The 22,316-nt window shown below is 49.3% G+C and overlaps 1 protein-coding gene across 2 annotated transcripts in view; it reads left to right on the top strand.

Annotated features, from left to right (window-relative positions):
* The window catches only part of LOC103767701 (gamma-aminobutyric acid receptor subunit beta-4), a 68,571-nt gene that overhangs the window by 37,097 nt on the left and 9,158 nt on the right, over positions 1-22,316 (top strand). For both annotated transcript variants that reach the window (XM_008934893.4, XM_008934895.2), the window contains exons 4-5: positions 8,490-8,710; positions 21,564-21,646. In XM_008934893.4, the coding sequence (XP_008933141.1) occupies positions 8,490-8,710; positions 21,564-21,646 (304 nt within the window). The remainder of the gene's footprint in view (positions 1-8,489; positions 8,711-21,563; positions 21,647-22,316) is intronic.

The raw sequence follows: 22,316 nt of genomic DNA, 5'->3' as shown, positions 1-22,316 counted from the left end.
ATCACACCTATCAGATGCCCTGTGTTCCACTCTTCTGGAAGGATGGGTTTGCCCTATCCTTCTGTTCCCTCTCAATATTACTGTCTGTATCAGATCCCTCAGAAAAAAAATTAAGCAGTGCTTTTGGGTATTTTTATTATCTGGATACTTTATTTACCGAGCTCACATGGGCTCCCTGCCAGCTCTGCAAATAGAGCTCCTTGGCTCCAGGACTGTTGGTCCTGGTACTGCAGCGAGCACTCACTCAGCATGGACAGACACTGCAGCTTGTTCTCAGCCATCTACTTGGCTGTGAAGTCCAAGTCTGCTTGCTTGTGGCCCTCCACACCCTGCTGAAACCTCTTTTATTTTTCTTTGTGCAGCCTGTGATAAGCTTGAGCTGTGTTCAGCAGAATCAGGAGTGTTCCATGCAGCTGCATTCTGAGTGCTGTTGTCAGGTAACTGCCCTGCTCCCATCCATCAGGTCTGTGATCCCACTGTCAGCACTGGGATGGATGGAGTGGGAGAGGGGCAGGATGGGCCATATGGTGTACACTGCTGCTGACCTCAGCCTGGACTGGCTGCCTTGGCTTTACCCTGGCACAGCCAAGGGCAGAGTAACCCATGGGTGGAGGCAGAGGTTCACTAAATCCACGAGGATGCACTGCCTGGTCAGCAATCTTGGCAGTAGGAGCTGTTTCCTAGAACAGATCTGTTGATACCCCAATACTTCCTGGTGGTCCCAGAATGACTGCACAGTGCTCTGTGCACACCACAGTTGAGAAAGTTGATTTCTAGCCCTTTTCTCTGACAATACTCCATCTTACTGAGCTTGTCAACTTAGAGGCTGCAGACACAGCTGTGCAGAATGTTCCCATGTAGAAACAGTCACCCCAGATACAGAACTGGGTCTCTGGGTGCAGGAGTTTTTCAAGTGCAATAGTTTGCATCTAGTTTGATTGAGCTTGTTGAAAAGTAGGCCTTGCTTTTCAAACCCCAGGGCTTCCATCCTCTATGCTTAGGAGACTACACTTGACCCCGTTGCCAGAAATATGTTCTGCTCTTCTGTGCTTCACCATCTAATCTGCTTACTCCCAGTTACCCTTCCTACACGATCAAACTTTGCTTTCTGCAGGAAATAAACACCATTCTAACCTTTTTGGTCAAGCCAATCTGTGCCAGCCTAGCTGAGGTGATTGTTTCACCCAGGACATGTTAGTTGTCTTAAATCATTTAAAGGACGTGTTTGCCTCTGGCTGCCTCCTGGGAAATGACATCTTTCTGGCAATTCTCAGAACCTGAAGTAGCAAACATTCCTTCTCTAAGTTAAAGCAGTGTCTTTAAAGCACTCTGTGCCTCGATATTGTTGCAGAGAGTCTCATGGTTTCAATGTCCAGAGCTGCATATATGGCATTTGATTTTGCTGTGTAAAGCAGTAATATTGCTTCATTTATAATGTGGTTCCCCACCTATGCAGCCACAAACTGTACTGGTGGTCTTGACTGCACTGGGAATTATAAACTCTGTTTAATTTTTTTCCCTCAGGAAGGAAAGACTCGTTCCTGTGTTTACACACACGGCACTTGCCTAGAGATGTGGAGATCCCAAACTGCAGCATGGAGCTGGGGTTGGTGCTAGTCAGTTAAAAATCAGGGTCTGATTTTTACAGATAAGGGAAAATGAAGCATTGGTGAAAGTGCCCAAAGTCATCTACAGAATTAGCATTAGGTGAGCTGAAATTGGTACCTAGATGTGTTTTCTAAAGTAGCTGATTTCAAACCCTTTAACTGCTTTAATTCCCCATTCTTCCAGCCTTTTTTCCCATTGTCTTCCACACAGACACTGACTAGTAGAGACCATCTCTCCTGCTTGAGGTAAAGTCTGCCTGGATCACTGTCCAGTAAAACTCTTGTCATGGTGAAGAGAATGTTTAATTTAAATATAAAAAAGGTCCAGAGAAGTGAAGAGTTCTGGGAATGTTCTGGAGAAATCGCCTTTTTCCATTTCCAGGTTGATCCTGCTACAATCCCTGTTGAGTTGCAACCACTTTAAAATGAGCTTTACCTCAGCAAGTATAAGGTAAAAATGTCACTACAAGGTGAGAATTCTTTGAAGATATATGGAGGGGCTGTGAAGACCCTTTGGAGGGTTTTGGGGATACATGCAGAGGTGGTGAAGACCCTTGGAAAAGGTTTAGAGAGCATCTCCTGTCTTTCAACATCAACTTTCCCTTCACATAATCCAGTTTTCTTCCTCCATCCTTCTGAGGGCTTTAGAAACTGATACCTTCACTAGTCACCGTTCAAATGTCTCACTTAAATTTAATTTACTGTAATAGGCTAGTTGTTGCACGTTTAATTAAATGCAAAGTGATTATTAAAAATGTTTTTTTGAGCTTTCATGGCTGGATATTAAATGTGCCCATATGTGTATGGCAACAACGTGCTGTGAGGCAGCCAGGGTGGTGCCAGGAAGGTGAGAAAAGATGAGCTGGGAGAAGGTGGATGGGAGAGGGGAGGAGAGAGGTGGGATGCAGGCAGCAGCCCTGTCTTGTGGCCTCTAGGTGTGTGGAAGGCAGCAGTGTAGTGGACTAGATGAGTGCAGGCAGACAATGGAAGGTGAAGATGGCCTTTGGAAGCACCATGGTCCCCTGCCAGGGGTCAGCAGAAGCCCATGGCAGCATAATCTGTGTTAAATTACCCGGCACATCAAACCAGAAGGCATTGCTGTAATATGGGCACGTCCTCAGACTCCCGTTCTCAGCCCTGCAAAGCCTGGTCATGGCTGTGAGGCTCCACAGGGACACTGTGTTAATGCTTGTGTGTCCCACTGTGGGAATGGGTGACCTTGTGCTCTCCTAGAGAGAGGTTCAGAGAATTAACAAGGGGGGCTAAGTGAAGACTTTGCCTTAAGTAAACGTGGGCATGCTGGAAGCAGAGGTCAAGAGCATCACCTGCTCTGGGGTTTGAGTGCAAGCTGGTAGTGCAGAAACAGGGAGATCAAACAATCCTGGTTTTGGGGATGGAATGGGCTCTGGGTTTTGCTCAGCTACCAGCACATGAGGAAGCAAGTGAGGAGAGGAGCCCAGCAGGTATGTTGTGAATTAGCTCACAGATTTTATGGCTTAAGGATAGAAACTGCCTGGCATTGTTTTCCAAGAGCTTGCCCGAGGAAGATGTCATGCTGCAGGTGGTGATTTTGGGATTGCTGCCTGTAACACTGAGCAAGGTTGCTGTTCAGCCTGTGTTCACAGAGCAGGTGATGCTCATCCCCGTGCCCTTCAGTTCTGGCTTTGTCCTCTTGACCTCTGCTTCCAGCAGGACTGGGGCTGTTAAGCAGGATGACATGTGGTGCTGCCTCCTGCTCAAACAGGGCACTGATGTACAGGCTCAGGAATCTGAAGGCCTTGTCATGGGCAGATCAATGCCCTCCTGGCTCAGCACCCAGCTAGATATGTCCTCTGTCTTACACCTGCAGGACCAGCACCACTCCAGGTGCTGCAGGGATAGGGCAAGGCAGGAGAGAAATAGGGCAACAAAGCCACACTTTCCTCACACCCCCCTAATTGTTGAGGATGTCGCTGATACCTGTCCCAGTTTCTGGACATGCATTCAGCAATTAAATACATGCAAATTACTAGAAAAGTAGATCAGATTAGTGAGGGGAACGTATCCATGCAAACTACTTCTCAGATCCTAAAGAAAACGAGTTCAAGAGCACAAAGACCTGCAGCACAGAAGGGCATAGTCTGTACCCTGGAAGCCAGTCCTTCCTGGCATTATTTACAGAGGGAGTGCAGGTGGAAGGTGCTCTTCCGAATTCCCAAGTCAGTGCTGACACCTTGTTATTCAAAAAGAGGGAAAGTGGAAAGAGATTTGTGTCTTTCTCACCTGCTAAGGCAGGGAGGAGGGCAGCATCTGAGATGGTTGTCACTTTATGTCTAACAGCTGTCACGCAAAACCTCAGATTTGTAAAACCGAGCACTGGCACCAGCAGCAAAACAGAAATTAAAAGCAGCATTTTGGCAGAGTGCTGTGCCCATGGAAAGTACAGGAGGTACAAAAGCTGCTACCTCCTTCCCTAAGCAAAGGTGAGAGTCTGAACAGACTTTGTGCTGTCTTAGGGCTGGAAAGGCTGTTCTCAGGTATTTACTGATGTCAGGTTAACTGGTGCTTGTTAAGGTCTGGGATCCATCCATTTATGTGTTTGGAAATGGACAATCCCTTAGGAGGGCAAAGTAGTTTTCTTTCCCAAGCTTGCTAAAGGAGAACTGTGGCCACTGTGCTCTGTCCTTCCTGTATTCCCCTGTATGTTTTACACTGCTCCAGTTCTTTGCAACTGACTGCAGGCAGATCCTGCCTTCTCCCCTTCAAAATAATTCCTATTATTCCCCTACCCCCTCCTTCAAATGGAACATACTTGAGGACTACTTTGTCCTTTAATTTCTTTCCCAAGAATGACGGGAACAGGAGATGGTGTTTAATCATCAAAGAAGTTGAAGCCAGCAAACTGTTCATTAGTCTCTGGCAGTGGCAGCTTGGTTTTTACTAAGTCAGATGTTCCATTTTTCTCCCTCTTTCTGGAGCATCTTGGCTTTCCTAATGTTCTTTTGTGATCTTGGACAAGGAGACCATATGTCATTTGCTTATATAGGGAAAGACTTTTATTTGGTTGCCTCTCCAAAAGAAGGTGCTTTATCAAAGTCAGGGTTGAGGGGAAATGAGGGGAAAAAAAGTCAAGTTGTGCAGCCAGTGCTAGAGGTGAGTTGCAAAACCTCCTTTATCCCTCATGCCCAGAGTCCTGCAGCAGCAGAAGAGCAGTGAACTCTCTCCCCTGAAGAGAAGTTACTGCTTCCAGCACCTTACAATGCTTGGGGAAATACAACCTCCACTGGCCTGGAATAGTCACCTTCATGGGAAACATCCATATTGCCAGAAATGCTGTATTCTGAGCAAATATTTGACTCTTTTACATACATTATTCCTTCCCTTTCTGATCCTGGCTTTTGAGTCTAGTGTAGCCCCTAATGAGTATGCACACTCCTGTCTCTGGACTGGTTTAGTGCAGAGGATTCTCCAGGTCACAGCACAAAGGAAAATACTTTGACCCAACCTGCCCCTGATCTGTGTCTCCTGGGAGTTGTGCTGAGGGTTTAGGAAACAGCTGCCTGGGAGTTCTGTTGGGAGATAGAAGAGGGTGGAACTTTGGCCTTGCAGCAGCAGGCTCAGTGTCCTTGGGCAATTCTTTCCTGTTAGTCCCTTCCTGTGATGAACTGAACTGTATTTCCCACATTGATGCTTAGACCTTCTAAAATGCTGTTATGTTCCTGACTTTGTGCTTCTGTAACATCAAATTCCACAGGCTCCATGGAAAGTTATTTCCATTACCTGCCTTCAGTCTGTTCTTGTGCAACAGCCCATTGCTGAATGTCAGATACTGTCATCATATATCCCTGCTCTGTTTAACCCAGGCAACAGTTTTCCCTCCTTGTTGCCTGCTGCCTCTATCAGAGCCTTTCAACTGCTTTTGAGTGTGTCTGTTGTTATTTGTGTCCTGTTGAGCAACCCTGAAGTGTCTAAAAGGGGATGGGACCCTGTAAGCCTGAGTAACACAAGGTTATGATTGTTTGCTGACTTTTAATACAAGCACTACAGGGAATCAGAAAAGATAAAGACTGATCTGTACCTGGTTTAAAGTGATGTAAATATAGTGAAGAACTAAACTGTGGAACTCACTACCACAAGATTGAAGATGCCAAAGGCTGAAAAATAAGACAAACTCATAAGAGAAGCTGAATATCTTCAATTAAGAAGGTACCAGCTCTGCCTGGGGAGATCCTTAAGTCTCAAAGAGCTGGAGAATTGAATATCACAACAAAGACTGTTTTGTTTATATTCTTCCCTGATATTCTCTCTACTGTTGCTGGAGACAGGATACTAATGTAGAAAAACTTTTGGTCTGCCACAGTACAACCCTGTCTCCAAAATCAGCACAGACACATTTTTAAGAGTAGCACTTGGGACACACACCAGGCTTCCAAGACGCTGCCCAAAGAAACCCAGGAAGGTTTGAGAACAGAGCTCAGGCCTGGACTGGGCTGGCTTTTCTTCCCCAGAAAGGTCTCTGTACCTGGAGAACCTCATCAGCCTGATGGCTGGGGCTTAGGCTTTTATTTCTGCACCCCTCTGGGTCTGTTCCCATCAATCCTGGGAGTGCAGAAGATGTGTTTAGAAGGTGTATTGTTCACTTTGTGAGCAGCTTGCCCTTTCTGCCTTCTGCAGATCAGTGACACCTCTTGTCTGCTGCTGCTTGAAGGCTGGCAGGAGCCTGCAGTGACAGTGGGGTGGCCTGGTTAGGGGTGAGGTGGTGCAGGGCTCTGTCAAGGACCAGGAAAATGCAGGTCAGTGAAGCAACTTGCCAGGGTGTGCGGGTGGAGTTCTCAAAGGGGGAGAATGGGAATGATGCCTCTGGAGCCAGGTTTCCCACAGGCAGGGGATGAGTCTGTTGCCAAGGAGGGTAAATGGCTCCAGGAACTCGGGTGCTCTGCTCCTCTGTGCTCTCACTGCAATGCAGGTCCAAATACCCTGGAAGGGATTCTGGGCGCAACATTTTCCTTTGCAAGGTCTTGACCAAAACAAAAATGTTTGTGCCCCTGAGAGATGGACTGTGGGGCTTCTGAGGCAGGAGTTTACAGTCCTTTAAAAAGCAAAGCAAAACAGTTCCTTGGCCAGAAAGCTGTCAGTGTGTTTTTGTTCTTTTCAAGATAACACAGAAGGTGACAGCTATAGCTTCTGTATCTGGTGTACTCCACAGAGTTACTCTGTGACCTTTCAGATATGCATGTGGGTCTCAATTTCTGAATCATAGTTAGATACCCAAAAGCTGGCATTACCCATAATGTGGGATTCTTTGAGCTTGTTTTCAGAGATGTTAATCAAACCTGGCTTTGAGTGAAGTCAGTGGGAGGAGACAGGCAGGCAGGATGCCTCAGTGCTCAGCCCAGATGTTGGTGCATGAGCAAGTTCCTCATTAGCCTTTTGCACAGAGCTGGAATTTGCAGAGTTGAAATGCTTGTCATGCAAATCCATGTGGTCAAGAGGATTCCTGTAGCACTGCAGGTATCTGCTTTGGAAGAGACCATCTGATCCCACCTGTTCTAGATCATTTGCATGCCTTTGCAAAAATGCTTTTTATTTTAGGACTTGGGAAATAGTCACTGGTTTCTGTAAGGTCACTGTCAACAAGACTTGTGCCCAATTCCTAATTGACATCCTGTTATTTGGTTTACCCTGCTATCTGGTTTACCCCAAAAATCTTGGCTCCTAGCCTGTTTAAGAGCTGTTGTGAGAATGTTTCCTGGCATTAGTGTGTACAAGACTCCTTCCTGTACTGCTTGTTTACCTGGGAATAAGTAATTTTTTCTTCTAGCATGTGGCACCATACTGTGCCTCTGAACAAGCCGATCCGAGGCCTCTGGATTTCCCCTGGAAGTGCTGTTACTGTGCAGCCACAAGTATGGTTCCAGCAGAACTCCAGCTGTGGGCTCCAGAGCAGCAAACCCGTGCCCTCTATAAAACTCTTGTCTTAGTGCCAGCTTGTTGCTGTTGAACAGGAGAGGAGCAGGAGATGTGTGGCATTGTGCTAGCTGGGCGTGGTGCAGGAGTTACAGGATCACTTAGGTTGGAAAAGACCTCCAAGATCGTGGAGTCCAACCTTTGACCAGTTACTGCCTTGTCAACTAGAACTTAGTGCCATGTCCAGTTGTTTCTTGAACACCTCCAGGGATGGGGACTCCACCACCTCTCTGGGCAGCCCTTTCCATTGTTTAGTAAACCTCTCCATGAAGAAATTCCTTCTGATGTCCAAATTTATGGGAAATTTTTCAGGGAACTGCCCCTTTACCAGTGGATCATGCTCCACTGACAACAGATTTCCTCCACATATGTCCCTTCCTGAGAATCACAATGAATTCCCAGCTTAGCTCGTGTAACAAGGCAAGTGCTAATAGCTTGTCACGGCTGGCCTGGGTTGACTTTGAAACTTTGGCCTCGAGGAAGGATTCTGCATGTGCCCTTTGGAATCTCCTGAGCTTCTACTGGTAGCAGAATTGGCTTTTCCCAACTGTGTGGTAAGGAGCAGTGGATGGGCACAACTGCCCAGGGTCCAGACACCTTTGTGGGACTTCCCTGGGAGATGAACCCTTGAAGTCTTTGGTGCTGTGTAACTGTTGGTTGACATCCTTTAGTGCACAGTCCAAATGACTGCTGGTTATGCAGACGAGCTCTCAGTAGGCTGGGATGACACAAGTGGGATGCAGTTCTGCTGGACTGGAGTCATGTAGTGCTGCTTTGTCCCCTACAGAGCTCAGGCTTGCTCCTGTTTTCCCAGAACCAAACACAGCACACCCCCCCTCCAAAAATAAAGACCCTGTGGAGGTATGAACACAAACACAGCAGTGAAGGGGTGGGGTGACAGTGGCACGGGGTGATGTTTTCATGTTTCCCTCCCAGGACTACACCATCACCATGTACTTCCAGCAGAGCTGGCGGGACAAACGCCTGGCCTACAACGACCTTCCCCTCAACCTGACCCTGGACAACCGGGTGGCTGACCAGCTGTGGCTGCCTGACACCTACTTCCTGAATGACAAGAAGTCCTTTCTGCACGGGGTGACAGTGAAGAACCGCATGATTCGCCTCCATCCCGACGGGACTGTCCTGTACGGCCTGAGGTGAGTCTGAGGGGAGTCTTTGTTGGTTGCTGTCCAAAAGGGCACCTCGTCTGAACTTCCCCCATTTCCAAAGATAGTCTGGTAAGGCAAGGACCCAAAAGCCTAAAAGATACTCAGATGTTGCAAAGTTCTGTGTGATCTGTTCTTTCTCCAAGCTGGAAATAGTGGTTTCCTTCGAGCCTCCAGCGTTTCCTGTGGTGCCAGGGATGGATGCTGGAGATGGGAATAGTCTGCTCTGGGCATCTCAGGTCACTGTCACTCATGTTTCATAACTCTTTTTCAGATGCTTGTGATTTTCTGAGGGTTTGGCCTATGGAGATGAGCCTTTCTTACTTTTGTATCTAAGGCCGAGTTTCTGGAGCGTTTGAGTCAAATCACTTGAGTAATTTTTGAGTTGGTCACAGAAGACAGGTTTTTGTATGGTTAAAAACAATGTGTGTTTACTAGAGCAATTCTTAAAATTGAGGCTTGAAAGTTGGTGTCTAATAGTAATGGTCTTCAGTGAGAAGGCTTTTTATAGTGTTTGGAATAAATTGACATAAGCAAGTCCAAAGCCTTTGAAATTGCTGTGACTGTGTGTGGTGGAGGGAGCAAAGTTTGGGCTGTTATCTGGCTATGTGAAGGGGCCAGAGTAGGTAAGAAAGTTAAATGGAGGTAGCAGAGGATTAAAAAGGGAATTTGTGACTGTGGAATGCTGTAGTGAAACCCTGGTAATGATTTTCCCAGCCCTATATTTGTCTGCTTTTCTCCTAATATTTTTTGGGTTTGGGGTCTGGGTTTTTTTGCTGTTGGTTTGGTTTGGTTGTGGTAGTTTGTTTTTTGGTTTTGGGGGGTTTTACCCCTTTTTCAGCTACTCAAATTCACAGCTGGCTCTTTCAACCTGCCTCCACAACTACAAATGTTTGTGATAGCTCTGGGCTTATGTCCCACTGCAGCAAAAGGGGGAGGAAGGACCTTTCTCCTTCCAAGAGAGTACACCCACCCCTTCCCATTTACTGTGTCAGCTCCTCTGCTGCTTCATGTTTTGTGGCAAAGTCTGACTTGTGTGAATTTTTTCCTCCTCTTTAAGTAGCTGGGCTGTTCTGGGGAGGGTAGGGCTGGGTGTGGGCATGGCAAAGCAGGAGGGTGCCCAGGACCTCAACCTGCCAGGGCAGCAAGGTGGTCGTGCCCTGTGCTCTCCCCGTAGCAGAGCCCTGGGAAGCCAAAAGAGCAGAAGTGACTGCTGGTGCTGAGGGACAGCCTGTGGTACATGGGCTCATGTCTGCACTGTTTTTCCCTTCCAGTTAGTGGATGCTTCTTGCTCCAGGCCCCCAGAGACAGCAAAAGGTGCAACAAGCCCAGCTTTGTGACTCTGACCTTGTGGTGCCTCTCCCTGCCTGGGACAGGTACATTTATCTCCCTGCCTTACACTGGTGATGTTGTCTGGCTGATACTGCCAGGGAGCCCTGAGCCAGGTTTACTGACCCACTGGAAAGGCTGCAGCCTTTCCAGAGCTCACTGCCCCAAATTTCCACCTTGTACAAAGACAGGAGTGAAGGCTGGGCGGGGAGATGTGCGAGTAAGGGCAGGTAGGAGTATAAACTCAGCCTGGTGGGAAGGAGGGGGCAAAGAGTGCTGCTGAGCTCTTTGCTGCTGAGCCAGCCCACCTGGGTGCAGAGCTGCCTCCCCCAGGCTGGTGGGAAATCTTTGCACACACCTGCACGGCAAAAGAAGAAGAAGAAGTGCTGGTGTATTTTTATCAGCTGCCGTGTAGTCAGCTCACATAATGAGTGGTGTGAACCCAGCAGCACAGGTGACAGGCACTGGAAGTCCTTGGAGAGGTTGCACTCGAGCTGGCTGGGGCTGGGACACTGTGCAAGCACCTGGAGCACTGTCCTGTCCCTTCCCCTCCCCTCCCACAGGGCCCAGAAGTGCAGGGGAGGGAGCTCAGCTCCCTCAAATGACCTGTGTAAAAGGCTGAGATGGGGAAAATTGCATCCAGGCCAAAAGAAAGGGAATCACAGCTGTTTGCCCGTTATTTCCAGGGCCAGAGTAAGAGCTGCCTGTGTTGGTTTAACTTTTGGCTGGTTTTCCTGGAAGCTGCTCTTTTGCCCCTGGAGAAAATGGCAGTTGTGAAAATGGAGCACTGAGCAGCTGCAGCTCCTGTTCCCAAACTGCACCTCAGGTCAGGGTCTGAAAGTACTGGGGGACAACCCAGGTGCCCTGAATGCTTGAAGTCCCTCTAGCTTTGTTCATAATGGTGTGGACAATGGTTTCTTTAGGGCTGCTTTCTGTACCGACTCCTGCACCTGCAATTTTGCTGAAAACAGAAGTACTAGGTCCAGTTTTCTGGGTGCAAATAACTGTGATCCCATTCCAAAATACACAGCCTTGTGCAGAGCAGATGTAAGCAAGGAAGCAAACAGTCACTGAATATTCACCTGTGTTCCCTTCATCTTTGTAAATATACCCCCAGTCTTGTCCTCCAAACAGGAAGGGAGCTGCAGGTTCACCCTGTGTTTTGAAGCCTGCTCTTGTCTTGAATTTTGAGGTAGAATTTATAAAATGGAGTTGCCCTGATGGAAGAAGGCCAAAGGGGGAAATCCCTGTTTCTTTTCTGTTGTTTGCCTGTTTGTTTTTCCCTGAGCAAGATCCCACATCTCCGCTCCTTCTCCTGCTACCTTCTCACCAGCCACTTCCCCCTCCTTTGAGCTGATCCTGTAGCAAAGTGACTCAATCATGCTATTTGTGGCACAACACAGTCATTTTTCTTTCCAGCAGTCTCTGATGTCAGAGACCAGGGAGGATGGCACCCTGGCAGGCCCCTGCCTTCAGCAAGTGCTCCATGGACCGGCAGGATCGGGCTCCAGCCCTGGATCAGACCCCAGGGTCCAGCTCAGCTCACACCCAAGCCAATGGGTGTTTTGTTCCTGACTTCAGGGAGAACAATATCAGGATCCAGATAACTTGTTTGCATGAGTAAATGAAGCCCTTTGACCCACTGTGAAAACTGGGTGTCAGAAAAGCATGTTCTTGGTTTGGGTAGAATTAGCAAATTAAGGGCTGAAGGGAGTGCAGCAGATGTGATGTAGCTGCATCTCAGGAAAGCACTCAATACAAAAGCTTACTCCAAAATTAAATCTCGCTGGGCTCAGATTAAAAGCTGGTTGCCAGGTCTCCAACAAAAGGAATGCCTGAGCAGGGATGATGCTGGGATGCTGCAGGGCTGCAGGCAGGACTGGTGTTCCCTACCCCCTTCCCCAACGGGCTGGCAGATGGCACAAATCCCACAGGGCCAAGGAGGGGCCTGGAGCCCAGACTGAGCCCAGAGGGCACTGTTACCTCTGCAAACACCCAGTGGCATGGGAGGATGGAGAAGGTGTAACCTGACATGAAGGTGCCTGAACTCACCTGGCCTGTGAACACCTTGTGGGAATGCAAAGTGAAGCACAGGAGAGCTGTGGCATGAAACAGGGAAGTGCTAAAATGCTGTGGAAATTCTGCAGTATAAAGGGAGGCTTAAAGGTGCTACCCACAAAGATAAAGCAGTCAGCTACTGGGTATTGGAGGGAGCTGGATAAAATAGTGAGGAAAAGCTGGATAGCACTGGCTGAATTTAATATATTTTTCCTCCTAGTGGCTTTTTTTTTTTTGGTCAGAAATTGCATTGGTTTCATCAAATTTTAAGCAAAAAAATAAAAAAATTAGGGAGAAATTTTTCACTTAAGAAAAAGCATTTCAGAGAATGTCCATGCTTTGCTCCTAGTTTTATGTAGAAAATGTTTCACTTATGTCAATATTTCCCTCACTATTTCAAGCTGCTTTGGAATCAGTACTGATGTCTAAGATGAAGAATTGCCAAGGCTTTCTCTGGACCTCCAGAGACTGTCTAGTCCACCCCTGCCACAATATTCAATAAGCTTTACACTGTCACACATACAAGCTATACATTACAGTCTGAGATTTTTATTTCCTTTTCTGGACCATGTAGCATCCATTTGGTAGTGAAACAAGTTGACACTGGTCAAGTGCTGATGTCACCAGTATTTTGCTGTCTGTTTTCAGAGACCTAAAAATAGAAACAACTGTAACAATGCTGAAATTCTCGGGTGGTAATTGGAAATCGTATTTGAAACCGGCTTTAAAAACCCTTCAGGGAAATCTCGAAGCTGTTTGATTTCGTTCTAATTAGGGACAAAACTGGATTTCAGCAAAACAGGTGATTTGAGGAGCCCAGGCTGCATCCCTGAGCTCGAGGGGGAGCTGGGATGGTGGGAAGCAGGCACAGAGCAGGGTGGACAGCAAACGAGATGTGATGCCTGGCTGGCGAGGAGCCCAGGCAGTGTAAACTGAGCAACTGGAAAACTGCAGAGGAATTTGATGATGGAGACTGAGTCCTGTGCAGGGAGAAGGAGGGATCTCCTCCTGCGAAGGTGGGAGTGCTGGTGGGAAACGTGTGCATGTGTGTTGTCAGTTGTTGTATCCCTGCCCATGATGATGCAGCGAGGTGTGTTTTGGAGATGAATCAGTGTGGGAGCACGCAGAGGTGCCAAGGCATGTGGGGAGCCTGGGGAGGCAGAGCCCTGCTGTCCTCATCAATGCGAGTACCTGTTCAGTGCTTAAAGCAAGGGGGAGAGAACGGTCACGCTTCAAACAACTCCGGGTTTGCAGTTTGAAACTGAGAGGAGCTGGCTGTGTCTGCTTGGGCTCTGCTTCAGTTCTGCTTCTCTTGAGTTCTCATCAGCCAGCTGCTCCTGGGGGATGTCTCTGATTGCAGCCAGTTACTGCTGACCCACTTGTGGACCAGACCTTGTTCCTGGGTAAGGAGGCACCACCTCTGGCTCACCTTGCACAGGGAGGCAGGGCAGGTTGACAGACCTGTGACAAGCATTGCACCCACACTGTCAGAGCCTCCAGGGCTGCCCTGCCTGCTCCCCATGGCCAGGGTCCTGCTGGAGCTCATCTTTGGGGGCTCCTTCATAGCCCCCATCTCCAACCTGCCGCTTGACCAGGACCCAGCCCTGTCAGCATTACCCTACCCAGGTCCCACCCTGGGGTTATTTAGCTCTCCAGTCTATAGAAAGGTTTCTCCTGCTCCTGTCTCACTTGAAACCAGCTGTTTTCAGCCATGTCCTCATTTTCTCCATGGGTGTTATGTGATTTTCTGCAGACAAGGTGACCTGATGGGTTAGATGGAGGAGTTTTTAAGACTGAGGATTTTTTTTCTGTACCGAGACCACTGAGCAATTTTCTTTTCCCGTCTCACAGGCCAGAAGGGAACGAATCCCCTTTTTTTTTGCTTCCCTTTCCCTCCCTGAGAGAGGTTTCTCTGGAAATGTGAGAGATGAATCAGGCTCTACCCTGTCTCTAGGAGCTCTCCCTGCTCCCTCCCCAGGTTTGCCAAAGGCAACAGAAATCTCTCCCTTGGCAGCTTGGGTGCAAAGAGTCGGACTTATATCCATCCATCCACCCCCTTGGAGCTAGTTCTGCAACCTTGTCCTGCTCTCACCACAGAGCTCTGCCTTGGCCCAGCTCCTCAGCACAAAGATGTGGAGGTTGGAGAAGAGTTTGTTAGGTGGGTGAGAGGAAATGAGGATTTAATTACCAGCTCAGCTCCCCAGCTGAGGCTGAGGAAAGATCCTCCTCTTATTTTTGCCTCCTAGAATCAGGATCGGGGATTTAACAGGAAACAGTGGAAGAAAGTTTAATAATATGGAACTTCTGAATAATCCTGGAAGCTGTGGAAGAAGTTGGAGGTCACTCAAACAGGGCAAAGCAGCAAACCAGAGCTGCTTCTCCTTCCTTAATATTGCAAGAACAAAGGCAAGCACCACCAGGGTCTGACTGAATTGCTGCCTGTGCTACATCTCCTATAAGTCTGACTTGTTTGTTAGCACAGATAGAGGTCAAGGATGTGGTGAGTGAGTGTTTTAAGGTTTCACCACCTCAAAGGAGTATCCACTGTCTCCTGACAGATCACTGTCACAGCTGGCTCTGAACCCCCAGCTCACCCTGGCAGCACCTCTTAGTCTTCCTGCTTGTCCTATCCCAGCCACCCCTCTAAGCCCATCCCTGGACTTTGCCTATTCTTTGCCACATCCCACAGGTTTAAGTTTTGGGTTGCTGTTTTATTAATGCAGCTTAGCCCAGCCTGATGCTGCTGAAGGGAGATATCTCTGTTAAGTGCAGGTCACTGGTATCTGAAGCAACTACAACAAATGACTCTTTTTAAAGGTGTTCCATGAGGGACTTTCTCGTCTCCCAGTCCACTTGGTGACTGGCCAGACACACAGTGCATTTGGGATAGAATAAAGGGGCAGAAAAGCAAAACCTTGCAGTCAAGGCAACTCTGCTTTGTACTCTCTCAGGGTGGAAAAATGGTTGATTTAAATGGCTGGTACCCTGAGTACTAGTTTAGAAAAAGCTTTTTTTTTCCTCTTCCATCTAAGTGCAGTGCACACTGTTATTTATCAAAGGATGTCTATGCAAGCACAGGTGCTTTTGGAAACAGTGACCTTAGCAGGATTGTGCCAAGGTTTATGGAGTCAGTTTTAGGCAAACAGACACAAGGGGAAAATATTCCATATCCTTGCCTTGCTCTTGGTTCAGTCATGACCTCCAGGAGTTTGCAAAGACCAGACTGTGTTAAAAGAATGGCAAAATTCACCAGACTTTTAAATCCCTCCAGGCCCTTCAAAGTTTGTGCTTACTGCCAGGCAGAAGGTGACATTTGCCAGCACGTTTTTATGGCTGACTTTGAGAATGTAGAGTAGAGAATAAGAATTCAGTTTTGCTTTTATTCCCATGTTTAGCAAAACAGCAATTTTGCCTCTCTTTCTACCTCTTAGTCACCAGAATTGCCCTGGGAGTCTCACTTGCCCCATGGGGCAAGTCCTGTGAAACCTGAACTGCTTCCATCCCTTCTCCTTATTGCTGCAAACTGGTGAGAGCTTTGGGACTCTGTCTCCTGAAGGGACAGGAGCATCTTTAGCTTCTCAGGAGATCTGAAATCCAAAAAGTTGCAAATAGCAACTTAAATGTTTATCTTTTGCTGTGAGAGTGTTTGTGTTAGTCCCTGCATAATGGCACTTAATCCATGACTGTAAAATAGGGTAAAGTGACTCTTGGCTATGTTTCCCCTTGATTTAGAAAGGCAGTGGTGGGGGGATTTGCACTGTGCTCCTGTTCTCATCCATACTGAATTTTGGCCAGCATCCTTTTGAAGCCAAAGGTATCAGGGAATATTCCTGGAAACTGAACCTCAGTGTCCCACATAGTCAGTTTGTTTCCTGGGTTTGCTCTGTGTTTATAAACATTCTGTCAGGTATTTCCCAGCTGGAGCACAGCAGAGGCTGGTGACCATTCTCAACAGGCTTTCTGCCTGTAGCCAGACCCTTTTTCTGTGGGGTAAGAATTTAAATGTAGACAAAGATTGTTCCATACCAGTTGACACTGGCCTCAGAAAACAGTGTCAGGCATGTTTAGTTTGCTGGTATAGATGAAGTTATGATACAGACAGTGCAGTGGTTTATTTTGTGAGGATGAGCTTAAGGGACCACCTTTGTTTTAGGCATGTCTCAAAGGTAATAATAGTCTTCCCCTCTTTTCAATCCAGTCCTCCTTAGAGAGTCTGGACTTGCTCCTTTTAAAACAGAACATATTTTGGGGAAGTTATTTCTTTCCCCTTACACTTGTGGCTGGTGAGCTTGGTTCTCCCAACATACTGGAGATGATCTGGAGAATGAATGGGTGGCTGAGGGCCTTCAGAGCTGAAGTTTGGTAAAGGGAGACTGGGGCAGGAGCTGAATGGGCAGCTCCCTTGAAGGTAACCAGCAACAGGATAAGGAGGAGATGGAAAGAAGGCATTTGGCCACATCAGGTTTTAATGGCAGGTTGGAGCTCAAAGCTGCTCTATGTCTGTGAACTTATATAATCATTCTAAATAAGACAGAAGAAGCCATTAATAAATAAACAGTGATGGGGAGGATCAGAGAGGGAATGAAATGGCTGGTGGTGTTCGTGTCAGGGAACTGAAATATTTGTGGAGGGCTGATGGTTTGCAGGAACTTGAGTGGTGCCTTTTGAGCTGCAGCTGTGGTGGGGCTGTGCTGCTGCTGGGCTCGGGGAGCAGAGCAGGCAGAGGGGCAGCAGTCGAGGCTGCATCACCCTCTCTGTGCCAGTCTCTGCTTTGTCCACACAAGCTTCAAGTGGGCACAGCTTTTCTTGTTGTAACAGAGATCCAGAACTAGCCCTGTGTGACTTGGAGCTCCGTGGCAGTTTTCATAGAGGTGGTCTTTACCTCTCCTGAGGGTGAAGGGCACTCTCCAGAGCGAGGTGTTGCTTTGGCTTCTGCTTGATCCACTCCATGCTGGCACAGGAGGGGATCTCCATCAGCCCACAGCCTGCCAGAGCTGCTCAACATCACATACATGTCCCATTTTTTTTTTTTTTTTTTTTTTTTGAGTGTACAGTGGTTTCTCCACATCACGTTCTCCCCCCAGATGAGCTGTTTGCCAGCCAGCTGTGCAGTGGGGCAGCAGGGCAGCGAGGACTGGGCTTCTTGATAGCACGACTGCCTACAGACCTCAGGAGGAGCAATTAGGGCGAGGGGATGAATGTGGGGATGGAGCTGTAAAGGTTGTGGTGGGGCTGAGCCAGAGGCCTGTGGGGTGGGCAGAGACTGAGGGAGGGGAGCTGGAGGGGGGGGGGGTGGTGGCCGGGCTCGCAGCTGGAAGGGGGTGGATGTGGATGCCTCAGCGAGCTCCCCCATGCCCGGCGAGGCTCTCCCCTCCACGGACAGTGTCTCTGTGAATCGCCGTCAAAGCAGAGGAAATTTCACACCACACAAATTTCTGAATTTAAACGGGGAGGGAGGTGGGCAGAGGAGCGGGAGAGGAGGAGGGGGAGGGAGGAGATGCAGCCTGGCCGGGCGCCAGCGCCTCATGCTAACGCCAGGGGGAAGGTGGCATCCTTCCCTGGCGTTCCCTCTGGTCCCCGCTCCCTTTCACTGGGGTTGTGTCTTCTGGAGGCAGTGCCTCTGTCTAGAGCTGTTTACAGGGTGATGGTTTGCTCTCTGTCTCCTCATCTCCCTTCTCACAGAGTGAGTATCCACTCCTCTGCTTTCTGTCTTTTAACCTCTCATTCTTCTCCAGCTTTTCCTCCCCAGGCTGGTTTACTCCTTGCATTCCCTGATCCCTCTCCTCTGTTCCCTCACCCTGGTGGCCTGTCCTGCACTATCTGCTCTCCTGTCTCTCAGGTCCCCTCCTGCCTCTCCCATCAATGCTCATGCTCTCATCACTCTTTGATCCTCTCCTCATTTTTCCACCTCTTACTTTCCTTCTATTTTGATTGCCTGTTAACCCTGTTGAGGCAGGATCCCCCCCATCCATCTCTCCATCCAGTCCTCCCCATGCAGTCTTCCAAGAGCAAACACATCTCTTCGGCCAGCAGCTCAGAGCATATCAAGGTAATACAGTTATACCCATCAAAGCATGAGGCAAAGGTTGGTCCTGTGGCCTTCTGAGCCAGAGATGGCACATGTTGTGACCCCAAAAGGTCACTGGGGTGGCTGAGTTTTGCTTACATCCCCCTCTGACTGCCAGAAGTGCATGAAGCCTCTTCATCCCTTCTTGAGTCCCCCCTGCCCATAGTAGACAGCCACCAAAGGAGCTTGAGAAAGCTCTTGTTGGCCTCTCTAGGAGCAGGTGAAGGGTGAGTCAGCCTCAGAGGCTGCAGGTGGGCATTGCACCAACAGTGGCAGGTGCTATGAAAAGCTATGATGGATGCTGTGGGACACCCATGGACTTGGAGCAGGGTATATCAAAGGGAAGCTGGTGTCCAGGATGCTTTTTAAGATCTGAAGTCTAAAAATTGAAACACCCCATCCTCTCTGGGATATCACTTGCTTTATCCTAAGTGATAAAGCAAGTTTGGGCTGATTTATCAGGCTCTAGGAAGCCCAGAGACAGGATCTGAGCTGGACCTGGTGCCTCTTGAATCTTGTTACACTTCAGGACCCTCACATCCAGGTGCTCCTGTGCTGCTGGCGTTCCTGGGCTTGCCAGGCACTGCAGCTGAAATGCTCTGGAGGAGCCGCAGAGAGCTGTGCTACCTCTGCTTCAAAATCACAGCAAAACCTGACAGGGTTCCAGTGTTCACCTGCCCAAGCTGCGTTACCTGGGCAGATCACCAGGAGTTTGTGACCTGCATCTCACTGGGGTACCTCTGGAGGGTGCTGAGCTGTGTGGTGTGGATAAACCAACCCTTTAATCAGAAGGAAAAGGAAATTATCCAGCTTTTGAGGACAGACGTCCTCTTAATCTTGTCTTTCTCCTTTCTGTCCTACCTGTCCCATGGCTCTCTTCTTTTTGAATCAACAGGGATAAATTCTGCCCTGCTGTAAATCTCTGCTGATCCAAATTGGTGTGATCTTGCAAAAATCACTGGAGTGGCTCTGGATTTATGCTGGCTGTTGCTGCGAGCAGGGTTTGGTGCATGGAGTGTGGTGGCCATATCTCACTGTGTCACGCTCTGCATCTCCAACCAGCACTGCAGGTGATAAGCGAATCCTGGCCAGAGGGTCCCTCTCCAAGCACAAAAGGCGGAACCCTGGATGTCCTTTGTGTGGCCAACGCGGCCAGCCAGGCTGCAATTTTGGGATGGGCGCCGTGGAAAGGTTTTTTAGCCCACGGGGTCCACAAATGGGGTGGAAAATTTTCATTTAAATACGTTTTGTTTTTTTGCATCTCACACTTTAGGGAAAACAGGAAAAGGCATTTGTAGCTGCCATTTCCCAGGGGTGCAGTATAATATATAGAGTGAGGGCTGTGTGCGGCATCGGGGGATGAGTCATCCCCGTGCATGACTCCTTGGTCTCAGTGCCCGGCCAGGATGGACTCTGCACCTCCCACCTTGGGCTTTCCTGGCAAGGTTGCAGCTCCCCCTGGGTGTGCTTTGGATCTGCTTCCCACCCCTCTCCCCACCGTGGTCTCCTGTGCCCTGTTACCCCAGTCCAGGAGCATTAAGGTGGCAGAGGCATTGTGTTTCCAACTGCCCTCCTGGAGGTGCCAAGCTGGGAGGCTGTAAAAGCACTGCATGCAGTCCCAAAGCCCTGGTGGCAATTTTTAAGTGGCTTTTGTCCTGTTATCCTTCTCCCCCTCTGAGCTTTCTCCTCCACCCCAACTGCATTACAGAAAAAAGGGTTAAGAGCTCGCCTGGGCCCCCTGCTCGGAGAGAGGGCAGTTGCAGTGTTGTATCTAGACCCAGTGAGGATATATATAAATTCCCTTCGTCTCTTTGGTTCTATTTATAGCACGGCAGGCAGTGGCAAAGGCTCTCCTCAAGGCTTCATCTCCTACAAACAGACTTCACAGACAGCAGAGAAGATAAATTTAGCACACGAGATTTCTTAAAGAGCCAGCAGCTCTGCGGGGCTGCCAGCCTGCCCTGCCACAGCCCCTGCCCCGATACCCCCCCTGGGGCAGCCCTCTCCCATGGGTGCTTGTTCCCTCACCTTCTTCCTCCCCCCTTCCCATTTCCAATTTTCTGTCCAGCTTCACCCATTCCCTCCCCCTTTCTGGTCTCTTTTTCTACCATTGATGGTTTTTTTTCTATTTTTTCCCCCTTCTTTCTCACTGGTTCGCCATCTCATTCTCTCTGCCTTCTTGTTTTTCTTTTTTCCTGTCTTTTCTCTCTCCCAGGCCACAGGGCTCAGAAGATGAAGCTTTCTCGTTAACAGTTCACTGGTTATGCCTACATAGTAAAAAATGTGTAGCTTGATTAATGCCTTCCAGATGGTTAATTGAAAAAAATAGGGGGAGAATGCACCAATCTCTCCCCCCTCTCCAGCACTCTGCACACATATATCGCACAGGAAGAAAACTGCATTAAGGGGCGAGGGAGCAATATATTTGAGAAATAGGGGCAGCCTGTCAACTCCAGGGTGGTGTTGCCAGGCTGGTGAGTTAGCTCTGTCCCTGCTTCGTGCCCTTGTGCCTTATCTATCCCAGCCCAAAATTCCCCATCCTGGAGAGCGATGCTCCTGCATGTACAACATGCAACACACACAAACCCTCCTCGCAGCCTTGTCTGACCCTCACCACTGTGCTGCTCTGCCCCCACCCCGTGCTCCAACACCCCCAGGGCAATACCCACCCTCATTCTCCCCCCACACTTGTTTTCCAGGGGGCTGCACACACACCCCTCCGTGTCTTCACTGAATCTCGATCCCGCAATCGTTTGCGCACGAGTGACTCCGGTACCGGAGCCGTGAGCCCACAGGAGCAGGGGGGCTCTGCCAATGGGGTCTGGGCTTTGGGTGGGGCAGTGCCAAAGTGGGGACAGTGGGGGGGCTGCAATTAGGGTCGTCGGGGCAATTAGGGCAGGAAGGGGGGTGATGATGTGGTCAGATATTCTTCTCCACAGGTCAGTGCTGGGAGATTCAGTCGATGCATCATCTGCTCCGCGGACACGCGTTGCTGTCTCCCTCTTACACACGGACATGCCTCTCCTCTTCCCCCCCCAGCCCTAGCTCTGCCTACTCCCGGGTTCTTTGTCTCTCCCAAGGGAAGAGACAAGGAAGGAACACAAATCCCTCCCCACCCGGTTAATAGAGACGCGCCATCGCTGACGTGAGTCACGGGGGGTTTGTGCCGTGTGCCGCTGGGGGGGAGCCGCATCCAGCCCTCCGCCCTGCACACCTCCCACCGCGGATCTCCCTGGTTTCCAGGGAAACAGCGGCCCCAAATGCTGCCTGACTTTCGCTTCTGCCTTTCATTTCTCCTTTTTTTTTTTCTTTTTTTTTTTGTGGTAAGTAAAAAACCCAGACACAACTGATTTTTTTTTTTTTTTCCCCCTCTCTCTGTTCTCCTCTCAGGATCACCACCACGGCCGCCTGCATGATGGACCTGCGGAGGTACCCCCTGGACCAGCAGAACTGCACGCTGGAGATCGAGAGCTGTGCGTATGCCTCCTGCCCGCGGTGCCACCCGATGCCACCCGCCCCAGCCACACCTTCCCGCTCTTGGGATGCCTCCTTACGGGCCACCCGTCCTGGAGGATGTTCCCTAGGGCAGGACCAGGCTCCCTCATCCAAACTTTATCCTGAGGGGACCCCGTGGGGGAAATGCCTGGGAAAAGCAGCTCCAGCAGCAGGCTGGGCGTTAAAATCACTCTCGGGAGTGACTCGCCCTAAGGAAGCCCTGGGAACCTGTCCTCACTCGAGGCTGGCTCTATTCTGTGTGGGAGGTGGGACCCGAGTCCTCCCACAGTCCCTCCCTGCCTGGATCTTCCCTTGACTCCCACAGAAATCCTCTCCCAGCTGCGCTGGCAGAGGAGGTCCAGCTCTCCCTCGTAAAAATGCACTGCAGCATCCCTCCAGGAGTGGTCCAGAGCAGCAGATCTCACAGTTATTGATGATGCACCTTCAGTGGTGATTCTCAGGGAATTGCTCTTCCCGCCCAGGAGGTCCCACAGCACCCACAGTGGGAAGGTGCCCGTCGTGCCCGTGCCTGGGCCTCGAGATGTGCTGCCACCGCAGCGCTTGGCGTGGCGGGTAATGGGATGGAAATTAGGTCCTGCTGGAGGCACTAATGCCATGTCATGTCATTCCTGGCACTCCTTAGCATTT

The sequence above is a fragment of the Manacus vitellinus genome, unplaced genomic scaffold, assembly GCF_001715985.3.
Source record: "Manacus vitellinus isolate BGI_N305 unplaced genomic scaffold, ASM171598v3 scaffold_19_pilon, whole genome shotgun sequence".
Classification (NCBI taxonomy): Eukaryota; Metazoa; Chordata; class Aves; order Passeriformes; family Pipridae; genus Manacus; species Manacus vitellinus.
This window is presented reverse-complemented; position numbering and strand designations above follow the sequence as displayed.